At 42.5% G+C, this 20,739-nt stretch overlaps 1 protein-coding gene across 3 annotated transcripts; it reads right to left on the reverse strand.

Moving 5' to 3' along the window:
- Positions 1-845: 845 nt before the first annotated feature.
- LOC142993153 (zeta-sarcoglycan-like) lies at positions 846-20,524 on the reverse strand. 3 transcript variants are annotated; one of them, XM_076143825.1, is made up of 8 exons: positions 20,486-20,524; positions 15,151-15,345; positions 13,193-13,294; positions 8,490-8,577; positions 7,221-7,343; positions 7,066-7,138; positions 2,424-2,547; positions 846-2,085 (listed from the first exon to the last, which is right to left on the reverse strand). In XM_076143825.1, exons 1-8 carry the CDS (start codon positions 20,522-20,524, stop codon positions 1,894-1,896), a joined length of 936 nt encoding a protein of 311 aa, XP_075999940.1. In that variant the 3' UTR covers positions 846-1,893. The 3 variants fall into 3 exon arrangements, with proteins under 3 accessions (XP_075999940.1, XP_075999941.1, XP_075999942.1); XM_076143826.1 differs by lacking the exon at positions 13,193-13,294; XM_076143827.1 differs by lacking the exon at positions 7,221-7,343.
- Positions 20,525-20,739: the final 215 nt, after the last annotated feature.

Here is a 20,739-nt window from a genome sequence, read left to right on the forward strand (position 1 = left end):
AATTTGCATTTTGAGGTCTACCTCTTTAAAACGTAGACGAGGTGAGTCTTTCATTCTATTCATTTAACTTTAATAGAGAACTGGTGCCTATCCAGCAGCATCCATCACAAATGTCTTACAGTCCCTAACACGAATGAATGTGAGTTCCCACAGGTCGGTAGCACCTATTTTAGCCATCAAATGCGCCGTGTCATTACTGCAAAATGGGACATTTGAGGTAAGCTGGCACTACTTCCCTAACAAGCTAATAAATCATGCAGAACAGCCCCTTCCCTCAGTGATAACAAAGTGATTCTTAAAGCAAATAGGATGATGTGAGACTGGTAGCAGGGAGCCATTATAATGTACTCATTCTCACCAAGGGAAATGCCGAAACATTTTTGCTGTGGTGTTTCAATGATAGAAACCTAATTTCAGCTTGTTTTATGTTCTTTTTACTGTTTTCCTGAGGCTAGAATTATGCTCCAGGAATCAGTCTGAGGATTCTCTGCTCTGTTAGGTTTCTTAAGCCTTTGTCTCTTTGCTTGTCTTAACGCTGAATCTTTGGCAAACATCCCAACAGTCCAGTGCTCAGTCACATAAATTTTCCCAGCACACAATGGCAATCAAATTTAATTAAAAAAGGATGAAAACCCAGCTGAATGGACTTCGACTTTGGACTTTGATGTAAAAGAGTATTGATTCCCATGGGTTCACCTGTTCTGACACTTGAGACTTATAGAATCACTTTCAATTACTGTTTCCTTTTCAATAATGCAATACTTGACTTTAGCATTGCTGTACTTCAACAAAGGCTCAGTTTACACCTTTCTTCAACTTGTCGACATGCAGCTTTGTCAAATCTCTTCTGCTGGATTCACTTTGCTGTGATCATGATGCTTTCCACCCTAGCTTGGTGGTGATGAAGGATGTTAAGTGAAGTGAGCCTTTGTGACGGTGGTATGTGCTTGCCCATCTGGCTCTTCCACCGTGGCAGGTCAACCAGCCTCGTATGCAAAATTCCACAGTGGGTAGAGCCCCGGGGAGACGTGTAGCACATACTGTACATTTGTGTTTAAATAGATTTTGCTTATAATGTACACAAATTATTCGCAGGTAATGTGAGAAACTTCACTATGACAAATCTGTATATGTGACTTAAACATTTTTAATCAAAATTTTGTAGTATTAAATCTTCGGGTCAAAGTTACAATATGTTCCCCAAGAAAAGTTAGATGAACATGTGTCTAAACAATCAAATGATTCTGTCACTTGCCTTTATCAAAGTTAAGCTTCAATCAAAGTTAATGTCGGATAGAAAAATGTTTCATTTCACCTTAAACAGCTAGTAATATAACAGATTATCTATAAATATCTGACGTGAATCCAACTCAGACACCAAGCTCCTGTCATTTTCAACGAAAACCATGGTTTGTTGTAGAATTGTGCTTAGATCATGTCAACTTCAAAACTCTTTTGTAATTGCACAGAGAAGGCGAGATGTGTCAAATATTACTCATAAAACATTCCTCTTTTAAAGCTGAAGGCACCAGTGTTCTTCTGTATCTTGTCCCACTCTTGCCTATTCTTAATCCCAGTCTTCTACAATAATGAACAAAGAGTAGAAAAATAAAAGTTGTGTTTCAAATAAACAGGAATTGCTTCAGTTTGTAAATGATATTCCTGGATTCTATGGCCTGCTCCAGCTCCACAGACAATCACCTGTCAGTCATACATGGGTCCTGTCCTCCATTAATCCAATGATGGTCTTGGATTGGAGAGTTTACTTATCCAAATGTACAAAGTCAGAGCCCTCTATCAGGTCAGGAGAGCGCCACAGGACTTCCAACTGTCATTGGGAGAAAACAACTCCCAGTGGCGGATTTCGAGCGAATGCAGACATTGTCTCCCTGGTCAGCTCCACAGGCAGATGTTGCTCATGGCCTGGCAGGTGGAGCTGCTCTCGGCAGGGGAGAGGTATAGCTTTCCGCTGGGGCAGACGCATACCTCGTATATGTTCTGGTCCTGTGCAGCCTGGGTGGTGGAGGCGGTGTAGACTCCAACGGGGAGGCTTCCCAGCTGTATGGTGCTGGCATCTAGAAGTATCTGAGAGGAAATAACACACCGGCTCGCTGAAGCCACAAAGTACTGCACTGTGCACGAGGGGCGTACCTTGGTCCAAATTTGAAATACTACAAAAAGTACCATATTTCCATTGTTGAAACCAATGGCGACTTCAGAGACCCTACTTCATGTTAGACTTTAATGTATCACAAAGGGTTTATATTCGGGTTTAATCTCAAACAGATAAATGAATGCAGATACAATCAATTTAGTTTTGTAGGAAAAGTTGCACCAACCTTGTGAGGTGGAATTTAGAGTCAGTGGGTTATTGCATATGCACGAGGCACATTTTGTTTATAACTAGTGTGAACCCTCCTCACCTCTCCCTCTGTGGACTGCAGCTGGAGGTCCTTTCGCCCGCTGACTTTCAGCGTTCCCTTGGCAGCGCTCACTTCTACCCCTCTGGGAGCCTCCATGGTCAAGGTCCGTGTTGGAGACTCCAGCCTAGCAAAAAAAACGACCCAAACAAGTAGAATTTAGTCATTAATTTTTTCTGTTTTATAGATTCAGAAGGGTCACATTTAAAAAAACGAAGAAAACAAGACAAGTTCAAGGATATAATAGTTACCAAGCAATGAACGTTGAGATGCAGTTTATTATTATTATTAGTTTTTTTCTGACTTGTTGGACCAGTGACATCTGCACCTGTGGAGGATCATGTTCAACTTGGGCTCGTTATTCTAATCCAGTGTGACACCTTAACAGCCCATAATTGTTTTGGATGATTTGGACATTGGATTGATTTTCTACTGTGCTGAATGCTAATGCAATATGTATTTCCCCCCTGTGGACCATTTGTTTACATGGGGCTGATAGGGGCAGAGCCAATCAATGTGGAATTTCTTTTCATAACTCATAATCGTTACAAATTGATTCCCACCCCCATATTCCCTAAATCTGTTCTCAGTGAATTTCAAAAGGCAGACGCTGAGGAGCTGCTTTGAAATGATTTAAATCTCCATACCCAGTGAAAGTTGCGCACATGTTGGATTATACTTCATTTGAATGAGACAATTAACTACTGAAAAGCCTCTTTGACTTTAAATTGGCTTCACAAGAAACACACTCAAGAGGATCTGTGTGAAACATTTCTGTGTATCCCGGATACTGCAAGAGCAGGAGAGAGCAGGAAAGGTCACGTTTATTACCCCAAGAAAGTCTTAAATATCACACATGTATACATTATTATGTCCTCTATCTCGTAAGAACTGTGTTTGCTTATAGCGGATTATTTTAAATATCTTCAGAAAATGCTTATATTCTTCCTTAGTAATCATATATTAGACTGTATACTGCAGTCATCTCCCCTAGCAACGTACCACATGCTGTTTCTCCTCCAACATCCTTTCTCCACCAACAATTTATTAGTGAGCCAAAAGAGCCTGGGTGCTTCCTCCCCTTAGTGTGTTTCTGTGATTATTTCTCAAGCATTTGCTGATTATCCATGAACGGCATAGATGAGTCATTAAAAGATCCATTAAAACATTTAGCATTATGATTAATCTGTGCAGTAAGAGGTTAATTAGTGTTATTTTTACTCCCTTTAAAGTGGTCCTGTGGTCACCCTGTGCCTACACCGGGAGAGGAATTATGCCTAAAGAAAACAAAACACTACATTTTGGAGGAGTGCTTTTTCAGATAAACTCTAAACAAAACACCAACACAATTTAATTACTGTAATAAATACTAATTTAATACATTTAATTAATTTGATATTCATAACCAACTCAGATTAGTAGTGTATCTGTGGACGCACAGAATATTTGTGGCTTCAAGTGCCAAATAATGTCCCATTGCAGCAAATCTAGATCCATTCCAATACTGTGTTCCAGTTTCTGGATTGCTAAAATGATCCTGCATGAAAAGAAATATTCTGTGCAAATAGCACTTGGATAGATGACAGATCCCTGTGGCACTCCTGTGCTGATGGCTGTGTGTTTAAGCAAAACTATGTGTGCATTATCCTAAATGAATAATGCAACGTAGATTTGACTAATTTCCCATTATTATTTATTATCAGCTAATGTAAATATCACCTGTGTCCTATTCTGCCACCATTGGCACCAGCACTTGACAATCTCACTGATTGCTCACATTGCTATAAGTTACTTTTCACAAAGAGTTTTGGACTCCATAAGTCAAAGTTTCAGACGAGACCATTTTTAGATGGTTTACACACACCAACCCTGACTGACAACCCTGACAGACACGCCGGCAAGATGTCCGTTACTGCCACCGCTCTCGGTTCAGGTGCCCTTTCTGTTACCTCAGGCAACACAGAGCAGAAGAGGATTGAATACTTCACCGCCAAATCCAGTTTGACCTTTCACACTGAAAAGTCAGTCCTCAGACAACATTCACTGTCTCTTTCCGTAAATTATTTGCATTCAGGGTCCCTAATGTGTTCAGGTTTGGTTTTGATGGAAAATGTACCTCACATTCACCTATTCACACACTAATTGCAGGGCCATGCCATCAGGAGCAGTTAGGAATTCAGTGTCTTGCTCCACAACACATCAACATGTTCCCTTGGAGGAGCCCGGAAATGAACCAGGTTTTATGATGCAAAATCTCCAATGTATTACTATCAAGACAAAAAGCAAACTGAGGTGAAAAATAAGTTTAACTTGTACCTCCTGAAATTACATAACTCAATGTTTTCCAGAAATCTGTATTCACCGAATGTGCTATACTTTACCCCAGTACAAGAATATGATATCATCAGACATGTAAAGAGTTTTGACTGGGTTCTGACCTTGTGAAGCAATCTTTACTTTTTACTTTACTTATAGTTACAGATAGAGGAGTGATTGAGTAAACCAGCTGCTTCCCTCCAGATTTACTTGTAAGTAAAGCCAATTACCTCAACCTTTTCCCAATGAAATATTCTCAGCTGTAACAAAAACTTACACAACGATTACACTCCTACACCCACTCTCAATTCCGCCAGACTGGTGGCCGAAACGTGGGTCTAGAGCTAAGTGGGATCAGAAGGAGTTGTTCTTTTCTGTTCTGTTCCGTCCTGCCTTTATCTTGGTAATGAACCTGTCACTCCATGGACACGGCTGCTGCAGACACTGTCCTGAAATCTGCTCGGATCTCAGCAACTAGACAGGTGCATGCAACTCCCAGAATTGCAAATAGCCTTTATACCTGAAGACCGGTGAAAAGGACTCTTTCAGCAGAAGTTTTTGAGAGAAAGGAGTTATTTTTCCTGCTTTTTGTTCTTGTGCTGCTCCCAGAAATTCACTGTGTGACGTCTTTGCCATAACAAGGAAAAAAACTGTGAAATCCTGTCTGCTGTGGCCGAATTTTCAATGTCACCACAAAGACAAATCCCTACGTGCCTTTATGAAGCTAAATTTCAATTAAAGCATCGAAAAAGGGCAAGAAAAGGTCTGCTCCCCCCATGTCAACAGAGACATGGAGCCTTCCTCTTGCAATGATCTAAAAATCCTCTCGCCATCTGCGCGCCACAGATGTCAACCAAGCGCTGTTAGGTCTGCGTGAACATGAACCACATTGCAGAGACAACAGATGACAGTGAAATCTCCAGTGATTAAGAGACGGCGAATCAGCTTTTGCTCGTTATCATCTATCTGTCCTGCCTAAATTGTGGGCAGATGAGGCACAGCAGAAAAAGCCAGTAATGCGAACAAAGCCATGAAAGCCATGTTTCCTATACTGACCAATGTTGATTTTTGCCTGAAAAACATAGCGTTAGATGTCAATGGCATATCTATGCTGCACTGTACCTTACCTGGAGGCTCTTGAAATAAGAGCAGGATCTCAGTTGAGTCTCATCTCTGTTCTATTCCCAGATTACCGCTGGCCTCAGGAGAGAAAACCCATACCAAAAGAGACCTGTCTTTCTTCTTCCTTTCCTAATGATGAGTAGTGTAACTTAACAGGCGAGAGACGGAAAGATAAACGATGCTTATGCAGGTATAACACGCACTCATCTGGGCACTACTCCCGCACACAGACGGGTGTCATTTGGAAGTGTCTTGAGTGTGATTGTGCAAAATTTACATTTAAATGACATTATAATGAAAAAGTGCAATTCTGCTAGGGATTCAATGTATGCATTTATATTTACAGTATATAGAAAAATACCCATACAAAACCATAATGTCAAACAAAAATTATAAGAGCTGAATTAAGAGTCATTACTGGGCCCAAAAAACGAATCGATTGGAAAAATTTGAGCCAGTCAAAATGATGGCATTCAAGTCAACAGCCAGAAAAAACATTCAATATATTAAATTAGACTCCCGGGTGTAGGGGAGCTCAAACAAACATGAGTCGTGTTATTTGCGTTGGTAAAATGTTTCTGGTTGGGCTTTCTATTGGGATGCTTCACCACACTGCAGATGGTCGCCCTGAGCTGAGCCTGTGTGTGTGTGTGACTCCTGTGAGTGCCTTTGCTTTAAAGCAAAGCTCATCGGTATTCCGTTCACTCCAAAGGAATTAGCTGCCAGAACACTGCTTTTTTCTGCCTACTTTGATCCAGGCTCTCCCCTCAGGAGCAGCAAGGTGGACAACAAACCTCGCTCGTTACGGCTCGGGGCCCCGAAAGCGTGAGCACGGGACTCTATGAATCTTATCTTGACCTCGCCCAATTTCACAGTGCTTTCTTAATGCTTTAATCTATTCAATTCCCCACCGCCACAGAGAATAACTTACAAATTAGCTCACTCACAGCCTGTGAAATTAATATAATTATAAGATATCGTTGTAGATGGGTTGAATTTCTGTGATAACGACTCAAGATGCTCAAGTTTACAAGAGAGAATGTTAGAGATAGCAGTGAGTAATGGTTTGCCGCCATGTTTTTCTCAGTGCAGGCATCATCTTTGAGACTGCCGTGGGAGATTTATCACCGTGTTAATTGAACAGAGTGTGAACGTGTGACATTAAGCTTTAATGAATTCTAGCAGAGTCGATGAATTTTGAGCTTACTTGAGGTCGTCGGAAGCGCTCGCCTGGATCAGTGGAGTCTCGATCGAATGACCAAACATGGCACCCTCTGAGCCTGGAGACAGAATTCACTTTTACACAAAACTATCCATCAAACTATCCATCAAACCAGGTCTTTGACATCTGCATGTTTTTACCTGTGACGATGAACTTTTCTGTTGTCATGATGATCTCTTCCTCGTCCGCCGTGAACAGCAGTCGGTCTCCGTCTCTGCTGCGCACCTCCAGCCTCTGACTCTGGGCCTCCACTGCCTCAGGTCCTGCACACAAAGGTACAAATCCAAAGCATGTGCACTTAAAATGTGATTTCAACCCTCTGCTTTATTTTAGATGTTGGAGCACTAACCATCCAAAATTGTCATTGTTTTCAAGATAAAAGTTTTGTTAACACTAGGGTGAAAACTTGTGTATCAGGTATATCATCTTTTAGTGTAGGATAGTGTTGTGTTGCTACTTATGCCCTAAAGAATTATTGTTCCTCTTCCACCACCGAATGTTCCACATATCACCATCCATAGGATAAAGAGAGCAATGAGTTTTTTAGTTAAATAAAAAATAATTAAAAAGCACCAGTAGTGAACACAGATGTCACAGACGTTTTTGTGGACACTGTTTAAGTCATTTCAGACTATTATTAATCTGTACTTTCTTGAGTGCTTGCTCTGCAAATGAAAAGCACTCAGCAAAGCTGGATCAGCCGTGCTTCCACAATAGATGGAGACAAATCAGTAATCTGTTCCACTGGTGAGGAATATTAATTGCTGTTCTGTAGACTTTGGTGTTTTTCCAGATGTGCATTCTCCCTCTTCACGCTTACTAAATTTCACATAAGAATACACTTTGTGCAAATTCAGGAAGTAATTTCAGAGGAAGGTCAGGCGTGACCACACGTGTCATAGCACCAGTCTTGTCAAATCAGCATCAACTCCCAACTTGTGTTGCCGAAGATCAATAGCTATTAATGTTAATAAGCAGGTCATTTGCTTTTCAGTGGTCATTAATCATGTAAATGACTTTGGTAATTTGGAATGACTGATGGTTGAACTTGGTGATAAAAAAGAATCCATTGCCCTTTCAATAAGTGCAATAAGGCTTATATATGGAAGAAACAACACAGTGTATCTGCAGGAACAGATGATCTGAGATGACTCAAAGATAAATCGTTGCTCTTATCTTTATTAAGTCATCAATAAAATGAGATTGATTGTGCAATTACAGTCCTAGGCAGGAAAATCGTAACTTTAAGCTCGACATAAAAACAGAAGTACAGGCTCAACATGAGAGTTAACCAAAAAAGTGAGCGGACAGCAGTCGACTGTCGCAGACAAAGAAGTAACTGACCCTTTAATGTGAGACGGCCCACTGATCGGACACAAACGATAATCACAGAGTAAATGGAAACTCACCCACTGTGAGCTGGCCGGTTAGCTGGCCTTGGCTGTTCCGGGCATTCATTGTGACATTCTTTTCTGAGCGCAGGACCAACACGCTGTCCTATGTGGAGAAAGAAGAGAGAAAGGATGGAAGGACGGGGAGGACCGTTACATTTGGATCTTAGGATGTGTTCTTATGAGGGCAACTCTAAAATCTGTCACAATATCTGTGTCTTATAGCTCAATTTGCTAAGCATAAATGTTAAATAGTGAGAGCATGTAGATGAATTGGAGAAGGCACACTGTTGGTTTCCACGATCAATACCTTTTGACCCTGAAAGGAGGTGAGCCAACAGTTCAATATGACAAGTAAAGACATTCTTAACACGTAGTACACATCATTTTAATACACAACGACACCACCATAATCAGACCCAATGTCAGAGTGTGTGCAGTATACTGTCTGCTTTACTGATGCCTGAAAGCAGGTGGTGTGTTAAATAATATTAATATACCAAATGTTCTTTAAACCCTATCTTAATAATGTAGGTAAGTAAATAAAGCTGACATTGACTTTCTCTGTTCCCGCTTCTTTTAAAATTGAAAACTCAATTGAAAGTGGTAAGTTCTCATAAAATGCTGGCAATTTTCAGCATTGGATTTGAGTTTTATTGACAAAGCTGTCTTAAATACTTTAAATTCAGTGTATGCTTTCCCAAAAGATGCTTCACACTGTAGTTGATTAAGCAGAGTTGGCGTGCTGTGAAACTTTGCAGAGGTCACATGGTTTATTCTTATTCCATTCTTGCTCCTTCCCGATATAAATGCGCATCATGAACACAAGTTCTCCAGGAAGCAATGCAGTGTGAGGAAATTCAACTCCTCGATTTGAAGTATCCCTTTAAAGAGTTTACAGGTCTTAAATTTTTCCTGAGGGGCCCCGCAGCTGAGACGCAGCTTGCGCTCCCGAACACTTCTTTGGGATCTCATGAAAGGGCGTTTCAGTCGTTGCGCCCGTCGCGGAAGGTCAAGTGTAGATCAGAGGCGGTGCGCATAATTGGAGGGTGTTGTTGTAGGTGCGGTGGGCCCCGTCAGACTGAAAAATTACCATGGCTGCTGTAAGGCAAAGGATGCTCCCCTGCATACTGTGAATAACATCACAGCCTAAAGCGCAAAAAAGAGCACAGACGCCTCGGAAACAAAGCTGCTTTATGTGATTGTCTCATCTTCCCGAGACTGGAACGCATTGAGTTTAAATTAAATTCTTCTTTACGTATCTGCATATATCTTAGCTGATGAACTGTAATGAACACAACGTGTCATAAAGCGAAAATGAGTCTTCCTGTATCACAATTCCCCCTCTAGAAATATAATTAGACCTCTCAAAATAGCACATTAGCAGACATGCTTTACATTAGTGCAAATGAAAGACTTCTGTATCTTGGTGCATTCCAGTTGGCCCGATTCCCATTTCTTCTGCTCAGCTGTGAAATATTTTGCTGAAGCTCCAATCTGCAAGCCTAGGTTACAAAAAGGATGCAAATGGATGAAGTTCACTCACATAAAACACACCTGCACTGGTGGCTTTTTATGAATCAATCAAGATCCCCCAGAGACAATAATGAGCGCCAACAGGAGTCTGACTAAAGAGGTTTGATTAGCTCTGTCTGAACTGTTTTGCCTATTGAAATTCAGTTAAAAGCCAAGACAAAATTTCAGATTTTAGACTAGATTTTAAAAAATTGCACAGTGTAATACTTGGGTTTGTATATGATTTATGCGTTTATATCTGGTTCTGCACTAATAAAGCCGTGGATCATTGCTGCCCACAGACAGTGAGCTGTCAGTTTTGACCTCTGCAGTGCTGTCACTAATGGAGCGAAAGATAAATGATTCTTAAAGGAACGTGGCCCCGGAGCCATTTTTCTTTTCAGGGCGCCCAGAATTCCACACTGCACCTCTGGCCTTCTGCCTCCCTCCGCATTGGCCGACTGCTTGCATCGGTAAGTTTGCCACATGCGCCATGGAGGCCCGAAGGCTCAGGTCCTCCACTCCAGCTCTGCACCACAGCAGCCCATTGTAGCTCCAAGCACGTTCAGCCAGACAGGAGGGACTAATCAGTGAAATCAGATGCTGTATTTCTTAACATAAATAAAATCCTGCACACTCCAAAAGCACATGATTGAAAACCACTGGACTACATCAATTGAAAAAAAAAATCCGAACAAATCTGGAGTGGACAGCGTGCCTGATCAAATTTGACCTCTGTTGTCCTTAAGCAGCATCAGACATTATGATAATGTATGTGACACAAATCACTAAACCCAAGGCTTGTTTTTTCCCATTTGCAAAGGATTTACCAGAAAACTAAAAGATGCATCAGATCAATGACATGAAATATTCTTATTGTGCACTGAATCATTCACCGAAAACAGCAGCCTGCACGGTTACGTAACAGTCTTTCCCATCTTGTCCAGTCAAATGAGTGATATTATAGTATGGAATTATGATGTGAAATTATAACAACAATGTTGCTCTGGCAGGTGAAATGTTGAATTCAAAAAGTCCCAAAGTTCCTGCTGCTTTATTATCTTTCAAACAGGAGGAATTTGATGGCTGAAATCAATGTAGCATTGTAGCTGTCAGTGGTGTAATTGGGTTTGAGATTTTTTGTAATGACAATAATGTAATATTTCACAAATTCCAACAGTGTTTTTCCTAATTTTATTTCTATTTTGATACCCTTTCCAAAGCCACGTTGATCAACTTTTCCATCTCCCTTTCAGTAGCACTGCTATGCACAGTAAGTGGGAAAATATGCTATCTCCAGAATGCCTGCCCTGTTCTTGACTGGCCAGTTGTGTTAAGCCTGAGTAACCTCATGCGTCATGTTTAATTAGAGGTGCTGCACGTTAATGTAAATGTAGCGATTCCTGGATTTGAAACATTTGATTAAAGGACGGAAACTCTTCTTGGTGGCCTCCATGTTGGCCCCAACAATTCAACTGTGTGTGTGCTCTGTGCCACTCTGTAAGTGCTGATGGATAGATGGATGGATACACAGACAGAGGCAGAATGGGGGCCCCGGGGTAGGAAAAATAATATACAGAATATTCCATCCATCCATCTGCCTGTCAGCTTCGACAGGTGGCTCAGCACAGAGACGCTATCACCGAATATTGCTGCGAAGAGACCAACATTGGAACCACAAATAAAATTCCACACAACAATCATAATATCAAGCATCCCGAATCCAGTTTACGCTTGAACTTTCCCGCATGAGCGCCACACTATACCCTTAATTTCACAATACAATATCTAAACGCAACTTAAACCTCGAAACTTGACCGACCAGAGGCTCTGTGTGTGTGTGTGTGTGTGTGTTATATATTTTCAAACCCTGGGGTTCATTATTGTAGTACGCGGGAAGCACGAGATGTCCTGCTATTTGCTTCGCTTCACTCAGGATCTAAAAAAAAAAGGTCTTAATTAGTGTCTCCTTTTCTTTAAAATTTTCTGTCCCTCTGGCTGTAAAAAACTATGGACGTTGACGTTAAAGAAACAAAATCATCGTAGATTAAACTTTCTTAAGAGATCTGTGGCGCACTAACGTTCACTGCTGTTTGCCGTAATGGCTTATTGATCACTGGTGGTTATCTGACTGCAGAAAGGCGCTGCAGTGTAAACACTCCACCGCTCATTGGATAACCATAATCCTTGCCCTCTCGCTGCTTGACATATTTCTTAAGGTGCAAAATATTGAGTGACCGGCAGAGATTTTTCGCTCCGCAAAATATCTCTGGCGGTGGCAGATAAGGGGGCCATTGCGCTGCCTGTCTGTAAAACAAGACAGTAAAAATGTCTGCAGGTGGTATTGCTCGGGGGGGATGAAATATTGGTGTTGTCTAACAATAAGCGTGGTTACGCAGCGACCTAGAGGTGTTTGCTACGGCTACCGAGTGCACGACTGGGAGATTTAAATTAATATCGAGCTTAAGTAAAACATCAAAGAGCGAGAGCAGGCAATTCCAAGTTGTTTCTGAATCTGCTGTGGCAAATTCTACCCACTATCAAGTCGCTTCATGCGTCGACGCGGTCCCTGAAATTGCTTCTGCGCCATGCCTAATCACCGCAAAGGGGATGATCCTGCTGCGTGTCTAAGATTCGTGTGGGAGAGGTAAATTTGGATCAACTTTGCACCGGGGCTGTGTTGGTTAATCTACTAAACATCAAAGAGGAGAGAGGAAGCAGATTGAGGGGTGGGAGGGGGATTTATCGCGTGGGCTTGATTGGAAATCCAGCGGGGGACTGTGGTCCCTCTGTAATCGTCTGTAATCTCCTGTAGGGGTGTATGTGGCCTGTGAGGCAGCCTATTACCCATCTCCTGCCGATGGGAGCCTCTGATTGTGCACCGTTGGAGGACGACAGGAAATGAGGAGGAGGATGAGAGAAAAAAAAGAATGCAGGCACCGTATATAAATACAAAGTTACATCAAAGCGCCGTCAAGTCAAAGCGCAGAGGGAAGTTGGCCCATGTTGTGCACCGCATCGATCAAACTTCCCTGACACAAAGTGATCGATTGCAGCTTATCTATGACTTCGGCGAGATCTTTGACTGCGTGAGCGGCCCAGATACGTTTCTGTTGATTGTAGTTATTCTGCGTTTGTCAGTGCCACAGAGTTATCGATCCATGAACAAGTTGAAGTTGGTGGAGGAGAGCGAGAGAGCGACTTACCCTCCTGGACTGGATCTCGCTCACGTAGAGGGGAGACAGGAACTCTGAGATTCCCTCCAGGCGAATTCCATCTTCTTTCAACTGCAGATTCCCCATTCCATCCTGCAACAGAATTATAAGTGTATCAGTGCTGCTGCGAGGGGTAAATAAGTAGGTGCCACGAATGAAAAAGTCCCATCTGTGGCCGACATTAGTCTGAGCCGTGGCGCCTGTGTGTGAGATGGGCAGGGCTGAGTGACACGGCAGAATGTGGGAATGACATTTGGGTGTGAAAGGGAGAGAGAGAGACATTCAGCGGTGGGAAAAAAACGCTGGCTTGTGTGGCAGCCACCGCCGCGAATGCCAATCCATGGGAATTTTGTGGAAAGAAGGAGAAATTTCGGAAATGTATAGCTGATTTGTGATTATGTAGATTTTACAAGTTTTATTCATGATTCTTTTAATATGCATTGCATGTCTGCCTCACAGAAGGCAGCCTCAGTTGTGTGAGCTCAAAAAACATCCACTGAGAATCCATGAAGTAAGATCTGTGTAAAACTGGTGAAAAGAAGAATTCATTCATTCGTGATTCAGCATACATGTAGAACTGAAATTATTAATGTGCAAAATGATTGTAACTGAAGTAAAGGACGCATGTGGCCCTTGTGGCTCATAGTTCAGCTCCTGTGGGTTGGTCCTGCTTCTGTAGGTTTTAACCCCAAGTTTCATTTTAAGTCCGACAATGTTAACCTCCTGTGACCCTGCGTCCTCATATGTGGACATTTCATTTTTCCTTCCCGACAGCTTATACATCATTGGGCTTAATTTAAACCTGTTGTCCTCTTGTCTGGATATTTTTCACTGCCACCTCGGGGTACACATATGTGTAGTTTTAGATCGTGTAGTTTTATACTTATTAGGTCCCATAATCCCAAATAGCAAAGAGAAATTAAAAATGCTTACAAAATAGAAGGTGTCAGGAGGTTCAAGTTGGAGGACAGATGGACAATGAACCAATACATTGATTTAGCAGGTAATCTGGAGCAGATATTACCATCACTAAGAAATTATCAATTCTTAGCATGGAAGTGGTGGAGATGCAGGAGAAGGAGGAGGATGTTTAACTTTCAAATGTTCAGTACAGGAATGACACCATTGATGAAGAGACTAGAGAGATTCACAGCCTTCAAGCGTCTTCCGGGTTCAATAACTTGTCGCTGGGGCTGCACTTCAAAACCGGAGTAAACAGAATCCCTCATTCGGGGGCAAAGCTTCTCAAAAACGCATTATAATTCCAATAAAAGGCGGCGTGGTTCTTATTGAGCTGCCTAAGTCCCGGAGAGATGGGAAGCAAGTACATTTTCTGGAGCGACACCAACAGCACTGATAAGGTCTTTTAGTCATGACACAGATTGATGGGAGGCGAAGGAGTGGAGGGAGAAGTGATGGCAACAGCCAGGGGGCACATCCCTCACAGAGGGGGGGATGCTGCCATCAGGAGTTTGTTGACAAAATGGTAGATTGTGTGCATTGTCCCTGAAAATGTCACGGACTCTCGCAGCTTCTGCCTGTTTGGTTTTCCGTCAAGATGAACACGTTGTGTGTCTGCCAGTCCTGCTGCCAACGCCTCTCTAATTCTTTATCAAGTCCACAAGAGACAGAAAAAGACGAGTTGAGAGACAGAGCCTCTGGGAATTTAAAACAAATTCTCAGAGGCTGAGACAGTTCTTCCCATTCCTACTGTACATAAGGAAGGACAGAAGAAAGAAACTAATAAATAAATCGGTTAAGAAATGAATGAAACAATAAAGGCTGAAAGGACCAAAAGACCAGACAAAGGTAGGAAGGAACAGATGAATACACAAAAGAGGAAAGTAAGAAAAGATGAAAGGACAGAAGGAAGGATGAAAGGAACAAACAAAGGAGGGAAGAAAAGAAGGATGGAAGAGTTGTGAGTAGAGTGCATTTAGTACACTCACCATAGAGAAGTTCATGACCTTGATGATCCAGACGGTGAGGGCCAGATTCACAATCATGGTGACCATGAGCAGCAGGAGGAAGAAGTACAGGCATCTCTTCCTCCAGCCGTACAGGCCCACGGGGTAGACGGCCTCGCAGGCAGGCCGCTGGAGGTGCAGCGACTGGGACGCGAGTATAAACTGCTCCTGGGTAATCTGGAAGGAAAGCAGTGTAGAAAGCACAAATTCACCTTGCAAGTACAATTCTAAATGCCTCTAAGTGTTATTTTGCAATCGTAAAGGTGGTGCTAAATAATCAGGAGTATGGATTTTTTTAGGTAGTGTGCCTTTTGTTGTGTCCACCGGGCTTATGCACTTTTTGAAATTGAACCAACAGCAGAGTGATCCATCACGCTCTGTCCCGAACGGACAAGGTCATTTGGCCGACTTTGTTTTATTAAGAAAGATACTGCATCAGAGTTCCTTTTTTATAGGAAAGGTGCGTTTCGTTTTGATTTTTGAAGGATCATCAAGATTCATTGATGACATGTTTGCGATGTGTCACGGGAATAAAAAAGGCTTGACAGTTCTGCTGTGAGCCGATGTGGCAAAGCTCTTCTGTCTCTTTGTCAAGTCGGTGAATGAACACTTACATACTAATGATCTGAATTGTGTTTTCTAGAACTACGAAGGAAAACCTGTGACACATGAGCTTGTATGTATGTGCAAACACTCATTTGTAAGGATTAAATAACTTGTCACAGCTTTGTTTTCAATGCTAATTACTTCTTGACATTTTGTCAAAACTGAATTGCTGTGTTCCAAATAACGTCACCCTGAGTGACGGCTTCCTGTTTTCTGGCTGCCTCAGGCTCGGCTCTGTGGATCATTAACGCCCATCAACCTCTAAAGGGTCTCAAACACTTGTTTTTCCCGATCTAAAGTGAAGTCCACGGAAAATTTGGAGTTGTGATGAAAATATGAAGTCGGTTGTTCGACAGAGGGTCAGCGAGATGCAAGCTGCTGCATGTGAGCTTTCATATTAGATTAGAGACCATGATGATGGTGTGAGCATCCCATGCTCAACTCTTAGATTTGATACTTACGTAGATACGGTCTCTCTCTCTCCCTGCACCCCCTCTCTCTCCCTCCAATGCGGATAATAAAGCGAAGCGTCTCCTCATGTTTAGACATAAAATCATTTTAATGTCCAGCTGCAGAGAATTATTTTAGTGTTTGTCGTTCATCTACGGGGCGCCACAGGTAATTCATCCTACTAGTATGAAACGCTTTAATTGCACGAGACGAACATTCATAATTGACACACCTGTGCACAGCGTTTCCCAGAGGAATGCCCGGGAAGTGTTCTGCATGCATAACTCAGGCTAGAATCCATGGCCGACCTGCATGCTTTATTCATACTCAGCGTGTCATTAGCATAGAACACTGATGGAGGTTATCAGCAGATTGTATGTTTTCCTGACAGGCTCTCATTTACGGTGGCACAGCAGGAAAATGCCTCGACTTTCTCAGTGAGGGGAAGTTGGAGGAGGTAGCTTATTGAGGGAGGAATGCGACTCCTGACTGCAACAACACTTAACGGTCGCTCTCGTGAATCATTTATGCCGTCGGTTTCGTCATCTCTGTTAAAGAAAGGTGCCGTCTTCATCCCACATAGACCCTTCGCCCGTCTGAGTGATAGGCTGTTAGTGGGAAGTGACGCAAACTGGCAAACCGATTTCAGCCAAATTTTAGGTGTGTCAAAAACTTCGGCATAGATGAGCCTGTGTGTGTGCCTCTCACCCAATGCATGCTGGGATAAGCTCCACTCCAGTCACCCTGCACAAATGGGTTCTGAGAGTCTTCGCTGTGTGTTGAAGCATAGGGTGCAACATTTTCCACCCTTTAAGCGAGTGTTTCCTTGGAGTAACCACCTTTCACATCTGCCAGCAGCGGCAGAGACGTCTCACGAATTGATGTTGCGACTTTGCAGTGAAAAGCAGACGGCCGACGACGCCGGCCTGCAAATGTCAGCGATTCCAATTTAGCTGGCGATACAGCTGAGCGAGGGCGAGCATTAACGGCTACACAAAGGCCAGCGAGTGAGTCGGTAAACAGTCGGTGTTGGGTCACGGAAGTAAATACTTTCCACCACATAAACATAGTAATACACTCTGCTCAAGTATCTTTGACTGTTTAAGTACTGAGATGTTCTGATCCACTCCAGAAAGTCCAAATAACAGTTTCAGACTTAAGTTTGGGCTACATTTTCAGTCTGCTGTTGCCAGGGTAACATTCAGCACTTGTAATTTCTATAGCAACCCACTGTTCCCAATGCATGAATGCTTGTGGATCCTTAGCAGAGTTTTAATGCATATATTAGCCCTGGCCTAAAGCTCGCTTATTCACAGAGTGCACAAAATGTTTAGTCAGTGTGTCATTTCAGCATGCAGGTCACATAGCCCGGGCTCGTTGTGCTGATAAAGATGTCAAACTTACACTGCGTGAGCAAGTGACAAAATAAGTGACAGAGTAATAACACAAAGAGTGTGAGTGGAGGTGGCGTATACACAAGTTCAAAATCATTATTTATACTCCTATCAAACTCTGTGCACTCTTTAGATGTGCCCTGTATTTTGTTGTCATGGTATTTGTGCTGTGCGCAGTGACAAAGTGGAATCAAAATCGACAATAATCTGATGTAAATAGTGAGAAAGACCAGATAATTAATGTTCAGATTTCAGATTCAACAGGCAGAAAATGACACAAAGATATGGATGGTTATTGCTAAATGTGGACAAAAACATGATATTTTCGATGCCTGCTGCCAACTGTTTAACCTTGCAACTCCTCCAAATGTCCGCATAACAACAACAGGGCACCAGACAGCATTCGATCAGTGCTTTTCCTCCTGGACTCCCGGAACAGTAAAGTAGTGTTTTCTCTCCACACAAAACGTGAAGCCAACAATTATTCGGGCTTCCTTAAGCCTAATGAAATCATCAGATTACATTCTGTAAGGCTCTGGATTAATCTCACTAGATTCACATGAGCAGATGGACCTGGAATTACTTACTTAATTACTTAAAAATGAAAGGTTTACCACCTACAACCCACAGCCTGATTACGCGCTATTTCTATTAATAGCTGAACACCTACACAGTAACTTGCATCTCTGAGGCACAAGAAACTACACAAACTGTTATCTTTAGATGCTGGGAAGGTCCTTGTGGATTTGTTGCAAGGCTGTATTTATCTTTTAATGTGCTACTTCATCAATCCCTTTAAAGCGTGTGCTGAGATCTGACTGTCGCTTTCTCTTTTTGCCGAGGGGGGATCCTCAGAGCTTTGACTACAGACGTTACAGCTGAAACCAGCCAAGGCGAGCAATTACCCAGCAGTCCCCTCTCTGTGCCAGCATGCTTCATTTTCACCAATTAGCATTGAGGGTGATATTCTACATGCTGTTTTGATCAAACAGTGACATGGTGCAGAACAGCAAAATGCAGCTGAGAATCCCCCGATGAAAGAAAATGAGACGTTATTAATGCCTGATAATGATAATCAGCATATCAGCTGGTGTTTTCTCACTCAGTGGTGCCACGGGAGCCCCACAGGGCGCTTCAGCTGGAGGTAAGAAAACATTTGAGATGCACTAATGACTCTGAGCTTGTACACATCCATCTTACATTGCGTCTGCATATGCACACTGCACAATGGCCTTCAGAGTAACGCTGAGGCAGCAGGAGGGAGAGTGGATGGACACGGTCATGGGGCAAGTCTGACAAATTAAAGCTGCCATTTATTTAGTTTCTGTGTGCGTTCGAGTTCGACAGAATGAGCAAATCAAACACACCTCAGCCCGAATCCAAGACTGTAACCGGCCAATTACATGTAAGCCTCTTCTCAGATGTGCACCTTACTGCATTGATGGAACCATTTCACAGTTTGTTGATGTGACAATCAAGCATCTGGGAGAGGGCGCTGCTGTCAATAGCCGGACCACTTAGATGTGAAATCCAATTTTTGTGGCTCCCTCATTTCTGTGGAGATACAAAAGGTCTGAAGCTCATCAATGGCGGCAACTTCTGCAGCAGTCAGCGCCCCGTCTTTGCAGCTCACTTTGCTCTGCTCAGAATGACACAATAACCTATAGCGAGGACAGGAGCGGCGGGGATCAAAGATCTTCAGTAAGTCCGGAACAAAGAAAGGTCGCAGCTGTTCAATGAGAGCACAGAGGCTTGAGCGTCTCAGATGGGATGTGTTTGAGGAGCTTTTTCCGTTCGCTGACACACACTGCTATGCACTGTTCTCCTGATGACATTTTCAAGGAAAGCTCAGAAAATATTTGTGGTTTGCAACTGAAACGCGCATCTGGCTTAAGGAGAAAATCTCAAGACCTTGCATTGTAAACATTCACCTTGAGACTCAGATTTTGAGGTTTTGTTGAGCTCGAAATGTTGGCAGCTCCTTCAATTCTTTGCTTGGTGGTGAAAAGAGCAAAAACTGTTGATGTAAACAGAGAGACACTTCTCCACACTACACCAGCTTTCCTTGACAATCCTTAGCAAATCCTTGGAGGGACAATTTTGGACAGCACCCCATGGCGTCGGTTGCATTCATCAGTCGAACGCTCAGGGGAAACATATCTTAAAGCATCTGATAAGTGTAGTAAACACAAATCCTACCATACAAACAAACCATTTCTGTATTTTAGGACGGTTTGGGTAACCTTTTTACATTTGAACAATGAGTGGGACCCTACAGATCTGTTCCTACGCGCTTGACGGCCAAACAGAGCTTCTGCTGTGTGGCTCTCTGACACTGCAGCGTTGTGAGGAGGTGCACATACAGCACCCAGAGGTTACATACTGCAATTATAATGAGAATCATGCAGGCAGAATATTCATAAGCTGTCACATTCTCTGATTGTGGAGAATATATGGAGGATGAAGCATAGGTGAAGCATAGAGGGGAGATATGGAAATGGGCTCCCCGGTGCCTTAATCGTACATATAGAAAATAGTCTGTGTTGAACGTTTTCATGTTAGAAATAATAATTGAAGCAGCAGGTTCACCTGTTGCAGTGGAATACATTAAAAGAACGGACACGTGAGGCTTGGTCTTTAGATTACAGAAAAACAGAGTCACTTCAGAGTCATAAAAAAAATAACAAAACTGATATTTCACATGTTCAACACTATTCAAAAGTGCGTATTAATATTGTCATACTACATATTTTACTAATGACTCCAAACTAACTTTCCTGTTGTAGCTATCTTCTCCCCCTTTCCACTGACGAAACACATTTCTAAGACAAAATTCCACTAAAATAAGTTTTTTATTATTTGCTCACCTTCAGCGTCTCTATATCAAGAGTGGTCGACTGCTCCATGTTTTATGTCACAGTTACATATTTCCACAAAGTTGAAATTCAGTCCCAGCTTCACGTCTTCGCTCCCATTTAAGAGAAACAGCCGATTTTGGAGTAATCCTTCAAAAACATGCGCTCTAACGGTACATTAAATGTCTCATAATTCGTATTAAAATGATTACAGCAGCTGTCGGGCTCTGGTGCGTCCATCTGCCGCTCACTTTTGGATGTAGAAC

This window comes from Genypterus blacodes, unplaced genomic scaffold (genome assembly GCF_046128005.1).
Source record: "Genypterus blacodes isolate CSIRO-AG114 ecotype Tasmania unplaced genomic scaffold, CSIRO-AGI_Gbla_v1 ptg000027l_1, whole genome shotgun sequence".
Lineage (NCBI taxonomy): Eukaryota > Metazoa > Chordata > Actinopteri > Ophidiiformes > Ophidiidae > Genypterus > Genypterus blacodes.